This window comes from Oryza brachyantha, chromosome 7 (genome assembly GCF_000231095.2).
Source record: "Oryza brachyantha chromosome 7, ObraRS2, whole genome shotgun sequence".
In the NCBI taxonomy this organism is placed as follows: domain Eukaryota; kingdom Viridiplantae; phylum Streptophyta; class Magnoliopsida; order Poales; family Poaceae; genus Oryza; species Oryza brachyantha.
In genome coordinates this window covers 17,375,082-17,392,687 of record NC_023169.2, presented here as the reverse complement: position 1 = coordinate 17,392,687, position 17,606 = coordinate 17,375,082, and the positions used below count along the sequence as shown (strand labels likewise).

The 17,606-nt window shown below is 38.8% G+C and overlaps 1 protein-coding gene across 2 annotated transcripts in view; it reads left to right on the top strand.

Annotated features, from left to right (window-relative positions):
• LOC102709101 (transcription-associated protein 1-like) overlaps positions 1-16,304 on the top strand; it is a 22,616-nt gene extending 6,312 nt beyond the window's left edge. Inside the window, exons 13-36 of one of the 2 annotated variants that reach the window (XM_006658829.3) lie at positions 1-455; positions 1,137-2,129; positions 2,204-2,539; positions 2,701-2,959; positions 3,421-3,643; positions 4,062-4,437; positions 5,089-5,238; positions 5,333-5,554; positions 5,642-5,863; positions 5,956-6,603; positions 6,998-7,258; positions 7,374-7,730; positions 8,388-8,791; positions 8,859-9,288; positions 9,488-10,789; positions 10,886-11,146; positions 11,237-11,527; positions 11,645-12,112; positions 12,813-13,244; positions 13,429-13,707; positions 13,810-14,212; positions 14,286-14,434; positions 15,392-15,598; positions 15,774-16,304. The exon at positions 1-455 is cut by the window's left edge and continues 775 nt beyond it. In XM_006658829.3, the coding sequence (XP_006658892.1) occupies positions 1-455; positions 1,137-2,129; positions 2,204-2,539; positions 2,701-2,959; positions 3,421-3,643; positions 4,062-4,437; positions 5,089-5,238; positions 5,333-5,554; positions 5,642-5,863; positions 5,956-6,603; positions 6,998-7,258; positions 7,374-7,730; positions 8,388-8,791; positions 8,859-9,288; positions 9,488-10,789; positions 10,886-11,146; positions 11,237-11,527; positions 11,645-12,112; positions 12,813-13,244; positions 13,429-13,707; positions 13,810-14,212; positions 14,286-14,434; positions 15,392-15,598; positions 15,774-15,893 (9,248 nt within the window). In that variant the 3' untranslated portion in view covers positions 15,894-16,304. The remainder of the gene's footprint in view (positions 456-1,136; positions 2,130-2,203; positions 2,540-2,700; positions 2,960-3,420; positions 3,644-4,061; positions 4,438-5,088; positions 5,239-5,332; positions 5,555-5,641; positions 5,864-5,955; positions 6,604-6,997; positions 7,259-7,373; positions 7,731-8,387; positions 8,792-8,858; positions 9,289-9,487; positions 10,790-10,885; positions 11,147-11,236; positions 11,528-11,644; positions 12,113-12,812; positions 13,245-13,428; positions 13,708-13,809; positions 14,213-14,285; positions 14,435-15,391; positions 15,599-15,773) is intronic. The other variant, XM_040525734.1, reaches the window with a different exon arrangement.
• The last annotated feature ends 1,302 nt before the right edge of the window (positions 16,305-17,606 follow it).

Below are 17,606 nucleotides of genomic sequence, written 5' to 3'. Positions count from 1 at the left end.
TGGAACCTAGCATGGCCAATTTAATGTCTGATGTCATTCTTGCTTTATGGTCTCACTTGAGGCCTCCTCCCTACACATGGGGTACAAAGTCTTTGGAACTGTTAGGTAAGCTAGGGGGTCGGAATAGGCGATTTTTGAAGGAGCCCCTTGCACTTGAATGCAAGGAAAACCCAGAACATGGACTTCGTTTAGTTCTGACTTTTGAGCCTGCAACACCGTTTCTAGTTCCACTGGACAGATGCATACACTTTGCTGTCAGTGCAGTTATGCAAGGTAATAGTATGGAAGCTTTCTACAGGAAACAGGCTCTTCAGTTTATTCGAGTGTGCTTGAATTCTTTGTTAAATTTGCGGGAAAATGTATCTGGTGAGGGTGTGAGCCCTGGAGTTCTTGGGACACTACTAATATCTTCTTTGGATCCATCAAGGCGTCGCAATGATGCTTCGGATATGAAGGTTGGCTGGAATTGTTAATATTACTTGCTATGCGTTTTGCTCAGGCTACTTGTTAATTTTGTGACATTTGACATCATCGATCTTGCTCTGTCCTGAAAGTGACTTATTCTGTCCAAAATTGCTAAATGTAAAACTTAGGTTTATATTGATTAGCATTTGATTGCGACTATGGGTTTGTCCAGTAGCTGCTTTACATCCTTACATCTTACTAAGATATTACAAGACTTCAGAAATTAATTAATGATTCTAATTTAATATGCCATGTTGTAATGTTTCCTTTACTGTTCCAAAAGGACCTCTATTTTTATTATATATGGATAGCCTTCTTATGGTTCATCAATCTATTGATGTCTCATGTCTGATTGCTAATGCAAAAAATAGATAAATTAACGGTGTGATTGTATCATCTCTAAAAACTGTAGGTTGCCTTTTAGAAATATTTATATACAGCTGCATTTAGATGTTTTATTATTTGTAACTTTTGTCTCTAACAACCTTTTTAGTGGGCTCTTACCACTTAAAGTTTTAATTTTTTGCATCAAAATGATTTCTTATAATTGTGCATGTTGATTTTGGACTAGAGCAGAAATTCTTTCTGGCCTTTGTGTTTTATCTTTTTGTCTAGAATAACTCGAGTGTTTTTTTGTTGATTTTTCCCTTTATTTGCTACTTGGTCTGTAGGGAGATTTAGGTGTGAAGACAAAGACACAACTACTTGCAGAGAAATCTGTTTTCAAGGTTCTGCTTGTAGCTATCATTGCAGCTAATGCTGACACCAACCTTCAAGATGAGAAGGATGACTTTGTTATTGATTTATGTCGACATTTTGCTATGCTTTTCCATATCGATTCTTCATCCTCAAGTCAGTCTGGATATGCACAGCCCATTGGCTCGTCCCTCTCATCTAGCATCACAATGGGATCTAGATCAAGGAACAACACTTCATCTAATCTCCGGGAGTTGGATCCTTTAATATTTCTGGATTCATTGGTTGAAGTGCTCTCAAGTGAAAACCGTCAACATGCAAAAGCTGCTCTGTCTGCTTTAAATACTTTTGCTGAGACACTAATCTTTCTTGCACGCATGAAGCATACTGGTATGGTAAGGGGCGGTCCTAGTACCCCTATGCTAGTTTCTAGCCCATCCTTGAATCCAGTATATTCTCCTCCCCCAAGTGTGCGGGTGGCAGTATTTGAGGAATTATTGCCACGCTTGTTGCATTGTTGTTATGGTAGCACATGGCAAGCTCAGATGGGTGGTGTAATGGGCCTTGGAGCACTGGTTGGTAAAGTGTCTGTGGATATCCTATGCATTTTTCAGGTTAGAGTTGTTCGTGGGCTTATACATGTTCTCAAGAGGCTCCCAATGCATGCAAACAAAGAGCAGGAGGAAACAAACCATGTCCTTACACAAGTTTTACGGGTAGTCAACAATGCAGATGAAGCAAACAGTGAACATCGCCGACAAAGTTTTCAGGGAGTTGTTGAGTTTCTTGCAGTGGAACTGTTTAACCCAAATACTTCAATTGTTGTGAGAAAGAATGTGCAGGCATGCTTATCCCTGCTTGCTAGTAGAACTGGCAGTGAGGTCTCTGAATTGCTGGAGCCTCTGTATCTACCATTACTCCAGCCTCTGATCTCACGATCTCTGCGTTCCAAGAATATTGAGCAGCAGGTACGATTGTTTTATAACTTTTGAGGATTTCAATATTTATGATATCAGTGATGGATCCTTTCTTGTTATCTCAGGTGGGTACTGTTACAGCATTGAATTTCTGTCTAGCACTGAGACCACCTCTTCTGAAGTTATCTCCTGAGCTTGTCAGTTTTTTGCAAGAAGCGCTGCAAATAGCTGAGGCTGATGAGACTGTTTGGGTCACAAAGATGATGAATGCAAAAATAGTTATGACATGGAACAAATTAAGGACAGCATGCATTGAACTGCTCTGTACTGCAATGGCATGGGGGGATCTGAAAGCTCCAAATCACAGCGACTTGCGGTCCAAGATTATCTCAATGTTCTTCAAATCTCTGACATGCAGGACGACGGAGATTGTCAATGTTGCCAAGGAGGGACTTCGCCAGGTGGTGTTTACCTGCAATCACTTTCTTTTATTTGCATGGAATTTCAGAGGAGATTATTTTCTACCTTTTGTAATTTCTTTTATTTTGCTTCTGGAATTCCAAATTCTAAATTGTGCCTGTAGCATCTAGCATTTTCTTACTGATATAATTTCACTTTATAGGTTGTTCAACAGCAAAGGATGCCAAAGGATCTTCTTCAAAGCAGCTTAAGGCCCATCTTAGTTAACTTAGCACATACAAGGAGTCTTACCATGCCATTACTGCAAGGATTGGCTCGTCTACTTGAATTACTATCAAACTGGTTTAATGTCACTTTAGGTGCTAAGTTATTGGATCACTTGAAACAGTGGCTGGAGCCAGAAAAGCTTGCCCAGAGCCAAAAATCTTGGAAAGCTGGAGATGAGCCAAAAATAGCTGCAGGTTTGACATAGTTTTATACTTTTATTGCTTTCCCTCTATTTAACTATCAATATCTTGCTTGAAGTAGGATACATCACACTAGGGTTTGGAAACCAGATTTACATTTTTCACATACCTTATTGGCTTATTGTACTAATTTGATACATAAGTTTTTTAAAATGTGTACCGCATGATGCTTGTGGTCTTGATATCTTCCCATCTTGTTATAGATATGCTTCACAGAAGATCCTAGCATTTGCATATGCATGTACCAATCCATTTGCAAAAAGATGATATACCATCACCACCAACTTATATTTATTGAACAAGATAGTGCAAAACGGTTCAAGTTTTGCCTTGTTTTAAAGTGGTTCAAAATGACCAATTCTTGTATTGTTTACGTACTTCTTTTGAATTTTTGATTTTGTTACCTTTGGTAGTTATAACCCATGTCTAATTTTCTCTTTTCTTTGTTTGGGCAGCTATGATCGAGCTCTTTCATCTTCTTCCCCCGGCTGCGAGCAAGTTCCTGGATGACCTTGTTACGTTGGTAATTGACTTAGAGAGGGCACTTCCTGAAGATCAATTTTATAGTGAAATCAACAGTCCTTATCGTGCCCCACTTGCAAAATTTTTAAACCGCTATGCTGTGGAGGCTGCAGACTATTTTCTTGCTCGATTGAGCCATCCAAAATATTTCAGGAGGTAGGCGATTTTCTGAAATAACCCTAGGTGTTTAGCTGTAACTTTGTGAAGCTTTTATGCAAGACTTAAAAAAAAAGTTCAGCTAGACATACACACTGGTTGTTTACATTAGCGTACTTCCCTTTGAGGCTTTACTGGATCATTACCTCTATTCTGGTTATGTTTCAACATGTATGGATATACCACATTGTTGTTCCTTGGGATTTTTCAGTCCAGCCATGATATTTTGCAACTTGCATATTGTAAAATTGATCATTTGGTTGCTGTTGTGCCCTGCTATTTTGATTTTTTTTTGCACACCATATTAAGTGGCACACTAACATGCTCTTCTTGTTCTATTAAGTTACACTTTAAATGAAATTGTGAATGCACAGATTTACACATGCCCAGAGACTGATTGTCCTTTTTAAAATTTCAGGTTCATGTACATAATCTGCTCTGATACTGGGGAGTTAAGGGACCAGCTTGCGAAATCGCCACAAAAAATACTTGCTAGTGCCTTTTCACAGTTTTATTCACAAACTGAAGCTGCTGGTAATCAACTATCTTCCTCCGTGAAGGATGAGGGCATTACTGGTGCCATAACTGAAGGTTTTACTGGCCAGTCATCATCAAACATGGCTGCTGGTTCTGACAGTTACTTTAATGGACTGGAACTTGTTTCAACCCTTGTAAAATTGATGCCTGAATGGCTCTGTAACAACCGGGTTGTCTTTGACACTTTGTTGCTTGCTTGGAAATCACCCTCAAGAATTGATCGCCTGCAAAATGAGCAGGAATTGAGTTTACCGCAGGTAGTCATTGGTGTTATTACAGTCCTTTTTTCCATTATCCATTTTCTCTTTGGATGCCTTTGTAAATTGCATGTTTATTGTGTTTTGTGGTCTCTTTTTGTTGCTGTTCTTCAATTGCTAATGACCTCTATCCAGGCAACAGATGATAGTTATTGAGCTGAATCGCTATCTTGATTTACCTATTACTATTGCTACTCTGTTTATTGACTAAATGTTTGATACTGTAGATTTTATCTTTCTTGACTGTTTAGTTGCCATGCTAAATTCATTGTATAATGGTCAAAGTTGTTGAACAAGTTGAATACTTTGGTGGTTCTTTAAATAAATACCTTTTTGATGAACTATAATATTTAAATTTCACCATCTTTGTTCACTACATATGCTACTATTTGTTCAGCATCTTTGGCGTGCTATCTGTTGTATTATCATTCTGGTGCTTATTTTCTCTTATGCACTTGATTTCTCTGATTCGAAGTTCAATGATTTAGGCTCCGCTGATATGATGCGTACATGCTATTTATCCTTGACATCTTAATAAATTGCTTTATTAAAGTTACTGAGCATGCCTGTATTTTTTCCACACTGTAACAGTCAAGTGTCTTTATTTTTTTTTAATATCTTTGGATTGTAACAATCTTGCTTTCTGAACAGGTGATGGAAAGCAAGCGGCTCATAAAATGCTTCCTAAATTACCTAAGGCATGATCGTACGGAAGTTGGTGCACTATTTGATATGCTTTCAATATTCTTGTACCGTAGCCGCATTGATTATAGTTTTCTTAAGGAATTTTATGTTATAGAGGTGATGCCATTTTTTTTCTAATCCATTACAGTTTTTTTTGTGTGTAGTTCTCCAGTTCTTTCTGTTTCTTACCATTTTTACATTTTCCATATAGGTTGCTGAAGGTTATGCGCCAAATCTGAAGAAAATTATTCTTAATCACTTTCTGAACATATTCCAGTCAAAGCATTATGGGCAAGATCATTTAGTTGTTGCTATGCAGATACTTATTCTTCCAATGCTAGCTCACTCTTTCCAAAATGGACAAAGCTGGGAAGTTGTTGATCCATCTATAATTAAAACTATTGTTGACAAACTTCTTGATCCTCCGGAAGAGGTGGAATACAGTGAACCACATTAATATTGGAATGCCTTCCCTTCGTTACTTCCTGATGAGAGCAATTTTGTTTTTTAATTTTTGTAGGTCAGTGCTGAATATGATGAACCCTTGAGAATAGAACTCCTTCAGCTTGCTACGTTACTTCTGAAGTATCTACAGAGTGACCTTGTTCACCACCGAAAGGAACTGATAAAGTTCGGCTGGAACCATCTCAAACGTGAAGATAATTCCAGCAAGCAGTGGGCTTTTGTAAATGTGTGTCATTTCTTAGAGGCCTATCAAGCTCCTGAAAAGATTATCCTACAGGTAGTATAACATAAAATTCTTCCTATAGTAATTGTGCATTTTCACCAGGTTATTACACCCAATCAGCCAACTTGTTGTATTATTTTGCCCAGGTTTTTATTGCTCTACTACGGACATGTCAACCAGAAAATAAACTGCTGGTTAAACAAGCTCTCGACATTCTCATGCCTGCCCTTCCTAGAAGACTCCCTCCAGGGGATAGCCGCATGCCAATATGGATCAGATACACCAAGAAAATCCTTGTTGAGGAAGGCCATTCAATTCCCAACATGATTCACATATTCCAGCTTATTGTTCGTCATGCAGACCTCTTCTACAGTTGCAGAGCTCATTTTGTTCCCCAGATGGTCAATTCCCTTAGCCGTCTTGGACTACCTTACAACACAACAGCAGAAAATAGACGGCTTGCAATTGAACTTGCTGGACTGGTAGTGGCCTGGGAAAGACAGAGACAAAGTGAGATGAAAGTTGTGCAGGAAAATGAGAACCCAAATCAAATTGGTGATATGCTTAGTCCTGTTCTTGGTGGTGATCCAAAACGTTCATCGGATGTTCCCACCTTTGGTGATGATTTGAGTAAGAGGGTGAAAGTTGAACCAGGTTTGCAACCCCTTTGTGTGATGTCGCCTGGTGGGGCATCAATACCTAATATTGAGACACCTGGATCATCTGGGCAACCAGATGAGGAGTACAAACCTAATGCTGCAATGGAGGAGATGATCATTACTTTCCTTATAAGGGTGATTATCCTTTTAATGTTTACCTTTTCTGCTCTAAATTATACAAGTTGCATCAATTTCATGGTCACTGTTATTTCTAACAAAAATCAATACTGGACATTTTGATGCCACATGCATTTACTGTTGACGCCTCATGGTCTATCATTACGATTGCTTTTGACGAATGTGGGGGCTGACTCGCCTGTTCTCCTGAAAGAGTCTAACATTTGATTACATGATTGGGTCGATAAGTTATTCCTAGCAGTGGTTTCATCCTATCATATGCACCTAGCTAATATAATGATATTGTGCATCACTTTGTGCCACCTTACAATTCGTTCAGCAGCTACTCTTTTTTTTTTTTTTTTTGATCTGAGGTCCCGGATACTCATGTAGTTGGTTGATTTGGAAACAGGTGTCGCTAGTGATTGAACCTAAGGATAAGGAATCTAGCTCAATGTATAAGCAAGCTCTTGATCTACTAACTAAAGCTTTGGAGGTCTGGCCAAATGCCAACGTTAAATTCAATTATCTTGAGAAATTGCTTGGGAATTTGACCCCTTCCCAGTCCAAGGACCCTGCAACAGCGCTTGCTCAGGGACTAGATGTTATGAATAAAGTCTTAGAAAAGCAGCCCCGCCTCTTTATCCGGAATAACATCAATCATATTTCTCAAGTAAGTTACTTGAATTAACGTTGTTCTCTGTATTACTTTTTCTATATTTGTATTTTATCTAGGTCAACACATTAATTTCTTACGTTTGATATATTCTGGGTTGCCTTTTCCTTAGATACTGGAACCTTGCTTCAATAACAAAATGCTGGATGCTGGCAAATCTCTTTGTTCACTGCTAAAGATGGTATTCAGTGCTTTCCCTCTTGAAGCAGCTACGACACCACAAGATATAAAGTTGTTGTACCAAAGAGTTCAAGATCTCATTCAAAAGCATCTTGCTGCTGTAACAACTCCACAGATATCACTTGAACCTAGCAATGCTAACTCTATCATAAGCTTTGCACTGTTTGTCCTCAATGCACTCGCAGAAGTACAGAAGAATTTTATTGATCCGTTCATAGGTTTGCTTCTTCGAGTCCTACAACGTCTTGCACGTGACATGGGATCTTCTGCTGGCAACCATGTCCGACAAGTATGCTGACCCTGAATTTCTATATTGTTTAACTTTGCTGTCCATATGATTTTGACTAGCTCTTCATGCTGATTGGTAATTAACCTGGTTCAGTTTTAGTTTCAGATAGGTCACTTTCTTTTCTTATGTAAAGTTATCCTTTTAAACTTTTTATTATTTCTAGGGGCTGTTTGGATCCAGACTTTTTTAAAGTTCTTGTCACATCGGATGCTTGGACGTTAATTAGGAGTATTAAATATAGATTGATAACAAAACTAATTGCATAAATAAATGCTATTTCATTAGACAAAATTTTTAAGCCTAATTAATCCACGATTAACAAATGTTTACTGTAGCATCACAGTCGCTAATCATGGACTAATTAGGCTCAATAGATTTGTCTCACGAAATAGTCCAGAGTATGTGATGGGTTTTATTAATAGTCTATATTTAATACTTCTAATTAGCGTCCAAACATTCGATGTGATAGGGACTATAAAAAAGTCCCTGGAAACAAATGAGGTCTTAATATGAAAATCCACAGATACATCTAGGATGATTTTATTAGTGTTTAACTATGTGATTCAATCATCAACACCATGGGTAAATGTTTTGGCAAAATTCTATGTGCCCCGATGGTCCATTTCCTTGGCATTGACATGGTATACCTTTTTTTAGGGGCAGAGGCCTGAACTGGATTCATCAGTTAACTCACGCCCTACAGTAGACCCTACTGTCATATCTAACATGAAGACTGTCTTAAAACTCATAAGTGAGAGGGTGATGGTGTCTTCTGAGTTCAGGCGATCTATGGGCCAAATACTTCAAGCACTCCTGTCAGAAAAAGGCACAGATACTAGCGTTCTGCTATGCATACTCGACATGATAAAAGCTTGGATTGAGGATGACTACAGGCTTGCTTCATCTACGGGTTCCGTTAGTTCACTTAATCCAAAGGAGATAATAGCTTATCTTCAGAAATTATCAGTAGTTGACAGAAAAAGCTTCCCCCTGTCTGAACAAGAAGAATGGGACACAAAATATTTGCAACTTCTTTACTCGCTTTGTGGGGATACAACTAAGTACGTACATATATACAGCAAGCTCTTGTTAGTATATTGTGATGTTCCTGATGATCTCTTTATGCAGGTATCAATTGACTTTGAGGCAAGAGTATTTTCATAAGGTGGAGAGGCAATACATGCTTGGACTTAGAGCTAAAGACCCAGAAATGAGGAAGCGATTCTTCAAACTTTACCATGATTATGTTGGAAAAACACTATTTGCTAGGCTGCAGTTTATAATACAGACCCAGGACTGGGAAGCAGTGAGTGATGTTTTCTGGTTGAAGCAAGGCCTGGATCTCATCTTGGCAATATTAGTTGAAAATGAGCCAATTACACTCGCTGCAAATTCTGCTCGGGTTCCTGCACTTATGACAGCTGGGCCAGTTCCAGATCGCATGATTATGCCACAACAAGGTCCTGATGCTCAGGAAAACTTGGATGGTACATCTTTGTCATTTGATTCTCTGACGACGAGACATGCTCAATTCTTAAATGAAGCAAGCAAGCTTGTGGTAAATACTTGTGCTTGAACTAGTTTGCTGCTAGTATTTTGTCTCATACCATATATATTTGTTACCTTTTCATTTAAATGTTGCATGTGGATAAGTTCTTAGAGTTTTGCTCAAGAGAAACGGAGCAGCTTGGTTTCTTTTCACAAACCTCCTTGTGTGAAATCTTTGACCTGATAACCCATATGCACTTGTTTTGTAGGTGGCAGATGTCATGGCTCCATTGAGGGAACTTGCATTTGCTGATCCAAATGTTGCATACCATTTGTGGGTTCTTGTATTCCCAATTGTTTGGGTAACCTTACACAAAGAGGAGCAAGTTGCTCTAGCTAAACCAATAATTGCACTTCTGTCAAAAGATTATCATAAGAGGCAGCAAGGATGCAGACCTAATGTAGCCCAAGCACTCCTTGAAGGTCTTCACCTGAGTCATCCTCAACCACGCATGCCTAGTGAGCTTATCAAATATATTGGAAAAACCTGCAATGCGTGGCATACTTCGATTGCATTACTTGAGAGCCATATGATGCATATGAATGAGGCCAAATGCTCTGAGTCACTGGCTGAACTATACAGGCTTCTCAATGAGGATGATATGAGATATGGATTATGGAAGAGAAGATCAATCACTGCAGAAACTAGAGCTGGGCTATCACTTGTCCAACATGGTTACTGGCAGCAAGCACAAAATCTCTTTTACCAGGCAATGATAAAAGCAACTCAAGGCACATATAATAACACAGTCCCTAAGGCTGAAATGTGTCTTTGGGAAGAACAGTGGTTGTCTTGTGCCACTCAATTAGGTCAGTGGGAAGTATTGGCTGATTTTGGAAAAGGTGTGGAGAATTACGAGATTCTCTTAGACTGCCTTTGGAAGGCACCCGACTGGACATATATGAAGGATAATGTTATTCCGAAAGCTCAGGTAGAAGAAACACCAAAATTACGCCTTATTCAATCATTTTTCACTCTTCATGACAAAAGTACTAATGGTGTTGGAGAGGCTGAGAACCTTGTCAGCAAAGGTGTTGAACTTGCACTAGAGCAATGGTGGCAGTTACCAGAAATGTCTGTGCAGTCCCGTATGCCTCTGCTGCAGCAGTTTCAGCAGTTGGTTGAAGTGAAAGAATCCTCTAAAATACTGCTTGACATTGCAAATGGGAACAAACCAGCTTCAGGAAATTCTGGTGCTAATTCCAATCACCACAACTCCTTTGCTGACCTCAAGGATATTCTTGAGACATGGAGACTTCGAACTCCTAATGAATGGGATAATATGACTGTTTGGTATGACCTGCTCCAGTGGAGGAATGAGATGTACAATTCAGTAATAGATGCATTCAAGGATTTTGGCCAAACAAATCCTCAACTTCATCATCTTGGTTACAGAGACAAAGCTTGGAATGTGAACAAGCTTGCTCACATAGCTCGCAAGCAAGGTCTTCCTGATGTTTGTGTAACTATACTTGATAAGATGTATGGCCATGCTACCATGGAAGTTCAGGTGACTGCCTCTGTGATGACAAATTATCAAATTTTTACTATTGTATAGTGTGCGATATCATCTTATTTACCTGTTTGTGTTCTGATCTGATTTCAGGAGGCATTTGTGAAGATATGTGAACAAGCCAAGGCATACTTAGAGATGAAAGGCGAACTAGTCAGCGGTCTTAACTTAATCAATAACACAAATCTGGAATTTTTCCCTGTGAAGAACAAAGCGGAAATATTTCGTCTGAGAGGTGACTTCCTGCTAAAAATGAATGACTGTGAGAATGCGAACATTGCTTACTCAAATGCTATAACACTTTTTAAGCATTTGCCAAAAGCATGGATTAGCTGGGGAAATTACTGTGATATGGTATGCACTTTGTCCTTTATGCTCTTAGTAATACCCCTTCATTTTCCAGATCTGACATAGTTGTGTGTGTGTGTGTGTGTGTGTTGTCAGGTTTTCAAAGAGACAAAAGACGAGATTTGGCTTGAGTATGCTGTAAGTTGTTTCTTCCAAGGTATCAAATATGGAGTTTCAAACTCCAGGAGTCATCTTGCACGAATTCTCTACCTTCTGAGCTTCGATGCACAAAATGAACCTGCTGGAAGAGCTTTGGATAAATATCTTGAGCAGTTGCCCCATTGGGTTTGGCTTTCGTGGATACCTCAGTTATTGCTATCATTACAGAGAAATGAAGCTCAACACTGCAAATTAGTTTTGCTAAAAATCGCCCAAGTTTATCCACAGGTGAGTGTGATCATTTGTCATATTGATTTCTTGAACTTGAAGATTTTTTAAACTGCAAATTAGTTTTGCTAAAAACTATTGTCTCTAGATGTGCATATCTGAGAGGTTTTCTTGCAGGCATTGTATTATTGGCTTCGAACATACTTGATGGAGCGTCGTGATGTTGCTACTAAATCTGAAATGGGAAGAAATATGTTAGCTCAGCAGCGTATGCAGCAGGCTATGTTGGCAAATAATGCTGCCAATAATTTATCTGAAGGGAACGCAAGGACATCTAATCTTGGTGGTGGGAACTTGGCTTCTGACAATCAGGTTCATCAAGCAACCCCGTCAGGTGGTGCCACAGCTCCTCATGATGGGGGCAATCTACAAGGACAAGAGCAAGGATCTAATGTTGAGGGTGGTACAAGCACTGGCCATGATCAAGGCCAACCAAGTTCAACAGGTACAGATGGTTCACAAATGCCAGTAAGACGCAATAATGGACTTGGCTGGGTAACTTCTGCAGCAAGTGCATTTGATGCTGCAAAGGATATAATGGAAGCTCTTAGGAGCAAGCATACCAACCTAGCCAATGAACTTGAGGTAAGAAGTAACAGACTGGGCTATATCCTGTAGGATATTGGAGATGACCGTGTCCATTACCTTTTTTATGAAATTAGATTCTTACCATACATACAGGCCAAAGTGTATTGTACATTGGTGTAGAATAAGCCATTTCTTCTTGTTCTTTCTTTGGACATTCCTTTTTTTTTTCAAGTTCCTTTTCAAAAAGTAAATTTAGCATGTTTGCCAGGATTTTTTTTTAGCAAAGATAGTATTTAAGGGAGCAGAAGACCATGCATAATCACTTGTTCTGCTCCTTCAGTCATTATTGTAAGTCATGTTTTGGCCAGTGACAAAGGGTCAAGTAGGAATCCATAAGAGATTTATTTCCCCTTCATTAAGTGCTTTGAAAATTGTGGCTTGTGTTGGTTGTCGAGCATAATATTTACAAGTGTCAAGAGGGGATGGAATAGTGACATGGGGGAAGCTTTCAATATAATGTGTCCCTTATATTTTTCGAACAAAACAGCAAAACTAATATGGTTTGTAATGGGATTATATTATTCGAACAAGACAACAAAGCTAATATGGTTTGTAATGGGATTGGAGGGACTATTTGATTTGAATTGTTATGATTACAGAAGCTTGAAGAAATCAACATGAAGAAACAGCAATCTAGTGCTAAAACATTTTCAGTTTATGTTTGTATGTATGCTAATCTTTTTGTTGCTGGTTTCAGGTTTTATTGTCTGAAATTGGATCAAGATTTGTTACTCTTCCTGAGGAAAGACTTCTTGCTGTGGTTAATGCACTTCTTCATCGCTGTTACAAGTACCCGACTGCAACTACAGGCGAGGTTCCACAATCTCTCAAGAAGGAACTTTCTGGTGTATGCCGAGCTTGCTTTTCACAAGATGCTGTTAACAAGCATGTTGATTTTGTCAAGGAGTACAAGCAAGATTTTGAACGTGATCTTGACCCAGAAAGTGCTACGACTTTCCCAGCAACACTTGCTGAACTCACTGAGAGACTGAAGCACTGGAAGAATGTTCTTCAGAGTAATGTCGAGGATCGGTTTCCTGCAATTTTGAAGCTAGAGGAAGAAAGTAAAATTCTTAGGGACTTCCATGTTGCTGATATAGAACTTCCTGGGCAATACTTTACAGATCAGGTTGGTCACAATGATAACTTCATATCCTCAATGTTGAAGTCAATATATCACTCATCAGTGCAATACCATATGGATGGTTTGCCAGTATTGTGAAAGCTTATCCCGCTTGTGCGGTTCTTGATTGCACATCTCTTTATGTGCTATTTATCGTTTCTATTGTATAAGTTTTACTTTTCTTTTGCAGGAGGTTGCACCTGATCATACTGTCAAGTTGGACAGAGTTGGACCTGATATTCCAATTGTCCGGAGGCATGGTAGTAGTTTCCGACGCCTGACACTTATTGGTTCTGACGGTTCACAGCGCCATTTTATTGTTCAGACATCATTGACTCCGAATGCCCGGAGTGATGAGAGAATGCTGCAGCTATTCCGTGTACTAAACAAAATGTTTGACAAACACAAGGAGTCTAGGCGGCGCCATCTTGCTATTCATACCCCAATCATTATTCCTGTTTGGTCACAGGTGAAGTACCTTTTCCATTCTTCCCTACCTGACAATAGTCCGTAGACCTGTTTTATTTCAGCTTCCAAGGTATATCCTGGTCTTACATTCCTCTTAATCCAGGTTCGGATGGTAGAGGATGATTTGATGTACAGCACTTTCCTGGAGGTGTATGAAATTAACTGTGCCCGGCATAATAGAGAAGCTGATTCCCCTATTACAATTTTTAAAGAACAGCTGAATCAAGCCATCTCAGGGCAGGTGTCCCCTGAGGCAGTAGTGGAATTACGCTTGCAAGCCTATAATGAAATTACTAAAAGTATCGTTAATGATAATATCTTCTCTCAGTACATGCATAAGATTCTACCAACCGGCAATCACCTCTGGACTTTCAAGAAACAGTTTGCAATCCAAGTGGCTCTGTCCTGTTTCATGTCATACATGTTGCAGATTGGTGGCAGGGCACCTAACAAAATATTGTTTGCTAAAAATACTGGGAAAATCTTCCAGACTGACTTCCATCCAGGTGCTCTTCTTGATTATTGCCACTAATTATAAGTAAGGCACTTGAATTATTACTTACATTTGCTTGTCTGCAGCTTATGATCCAAATGGAATGATCGAGTTCAATGAGCTAGTTCCCTTTAGGCTGACGCGCAACATGCAAGCTTTCTTCTCAAATTTTGGTGTCGAGGGTCTCATTGTGTCTGCCATGTGTTCTGCTGCCCAGTCTGTGGTTTCACCAAAAGTGAGTATCATTCTTGGAAGAGTGAATTCTAGTAGGATATGCTAATGGTAGTACTCCCATTGTTATTTATTATAGAGCTTGTACTCTCCGCGTTTCATATTTTAAAGACTTTCTGAGTTTGCCTAGATTCATCCATGTATCAATGAATATGTTTGTGTATATGTGTCTAGATTCATTAGCACATATAATTTTTTTTGCATCCTGATTTATATAGGGTGCATACATGTACAATGCATTATCTTGCTCATTTACTCCACAGCTGTCACTCCAATGTAAATGTGATTTGCATGCACACAGAGAAGGCAAGCATGAACATGTGTAACATTAAATGACAGCAACGGCCAGATTAGTGGTAGATGTTTGAGAATAAGAGTGAACTATATTTCAAAATATATGGTATATTTTGTTTTGTTAGGACGAGTTTGATAAAAAAAATATTCTATTAAGATATTATTTTATGAAACATAATTGATATCATTTGATTCATATTGGAAAGTGCTTTCTTGTGATTATACTTTTGTGGCACATAAGTATTATATTAATAGAGTAATCTTTAGTCAAACTCTTGCCTTAACAAAATAAAATATGCTCTGTATTTTGTATTTTGAAATGGAGGGAGTATATATGAAGGGTAGTTTAGTCAATTTCATCAACTCCTTAGGCAAACACGCCCTTATAAATAAGGGGGAAATAAGATTTTTCCTATTTATTTTTGTTAATGCCGCAATTCTTTTTGGCAGGTTTTTCTAGACTGATAATTCTACAATACAAACTGTGCAGGCTTTCACCGTGACGCTTCCAGTTTCATGTTAACTTAGAATTACTTTCACATAGCAAATCAAAATACTTTGTGCATATTAGTGGTCAGATTTTTTAAGTTTGACTTCATACATTCCGAGTTGGGTATGGCAGTTTGTGGTTCATCTATCTAACTTTCCTGTCATTTATGATTTTCAGCAAAGCCAGCATATATGGCATCATTTGGCTATGTTTTTCCGTGATGAACTGTTATCTTGGTCATGGAGAAGGCCACTAGGCATTCCTTCTGTTGCAGTTGCTCCTGGAATGATTAACCCATTGGATTTCCAGCAGAAGGTGATAAACAACGTGGAGCATGTCATTAACCGTATCAAATTAATATCACCGCACTACCTTGCTGATGAGGTATGCCGTTTCTTTGAACTTGATTTATGTTTGTCTGGATATTTTTTCCCTTTTCTGTATATACTCATTTCCCCTGGTGGTCACAACTTTTAGAATGATGATGCTATCACTATGAATCATTTCTTTAATGGGTGAGGATTATTCACATCCCGGATTATTTTTCTCTTGACTTCAGGAGGAGAATTCAACGGAGCCACCCCAATCGGTCCAGAGAGGCGTCACGGATCTCGTGGAGGCGGCATTATCTTCTAGGAACCTTTGTATGATGGATCCGACATGGCACCCGTGGTTCTGAGAACAACACCGCCTATTGTCGCCTGACCAAAAATTTAGGATTGCCGTTTTGTAGCCTGACCGAGGTTGCTCGTAGGTGATGTAAATAGTATAACCTTATTTGGCAACGACAGTGGAACTTCTCTCGTCATGTAGATATGAATGAAATGCCAGCTTTTAGCTTAACTTGTATTAGTATTTGATTACGTGATTTGGGTTTCATAGCTTGAATGCAAATGTTTAGCAGTGTACCCTTTTTTTTTTCCAAGTGTACTCTCAAAACACGAATCTGAAAGGTGATTTTGAGAATGGAAAATCATAACTGGAGTTGCAGGGGTTAAAATGAACTAAGGATCGTGGACGGGTAATTTGGTATAATATGTTGCATTGGGAATTAAAAGTCCTCCGTTACAAGATATTATCTATATTAACATATGGATCCATGTATATGTGTTATATATATAGCAAATCTATAGCTAATACTTCAACGTGCTGGATCACCAGCGAGTTTATCAAACGCATCACTGGACCATTGGCCGTCATTTTTCCAACACTCCGAAGGATCTACCAAGCAAGCGGCTGATGTTTTCCGCCTCATTGTCGCGTGCAACCGTGCAAGTGCACCACCGCTATCAGCGGCGATGTCCGTGCGCAAGACGGCACGAGGCTATATTTTTATACGTTTGTTATATGTTGTTTTAATAAGATAAATAGTTAAATATCGCGTTAAGAAATCTATGATAACATTGCATTTAACTACTTAGTGTTATTAATGGATATCTCGTACAAATAATTTCTTGTCATTGAGTGGTGCATTCCAAAATATAAGCACCAAGGCAAACCTACAAAGGGTATGTTTGGAGGAGTTTCTTTTGAAAAAAAGCCGTTTAATCTGTAGTTATAGATTTTAGAAAATGAATTAAAAATAAAAAAACTAGAGAAGTTAGTTTATGAGCTTTTTTTTTCTCCAAAGCTGTCTACCAAACAGATTGTCCGGATCCAAAGCTTCGGTAAAAGGCCCGAACCCACGAATCCTCGAGCGTTCAGATTCTACCGGGACAAAAATTAATCAATCAAGCCATACCCACTTCACAATATTAAACCTTTTTCCCCCCTCTAGCGGCACTGGCTGATCGAACGGAGGTAAGGTACGCACCGACGACGGAAGGTGAAATCACCGGCGCCAGCCGTGCGTGTAATATGTCGGCTCCGACATCGCCGTCGTGACGCGGTGAGCTGTCGTGCGTTCGTTGCCGCGCTGCACTGCACTGCACACCAACCCTTTTTAACGTCGGTGCAGGACCAACCAGCTGAGATGGTCGAACAAACGCAGGGGTAATTAAATTAATTGAAAACCCAACGACCAAACTAACACCTTTCCTCCTTTATTTCTTTCTTTCCTTTTTCCATTAATCAACAGTAGTACTGCACGTTGTCTACAGCTTAATTCAACTTGACTTGTACGCACGCTTTCCAAAATATTAAATAGCTTATAAAATGTTTTATATGTACAAGTTAATTATCTTATATTCGTAGAATAGATTTTTAAATTTGTACTTTATACTATTAAATAACTATAAAAAATTAGACAAATTCTATCTTTCATCCAGAAAAAACACAACCTATCACAGTCTATCTTCGTTTCACAATATAACAGCCTCATGTTATGACCTATAATAGGCATAAGAGATGTTTATTAATGACTAAAATAATTTATGGTAAAAATTTTATATAC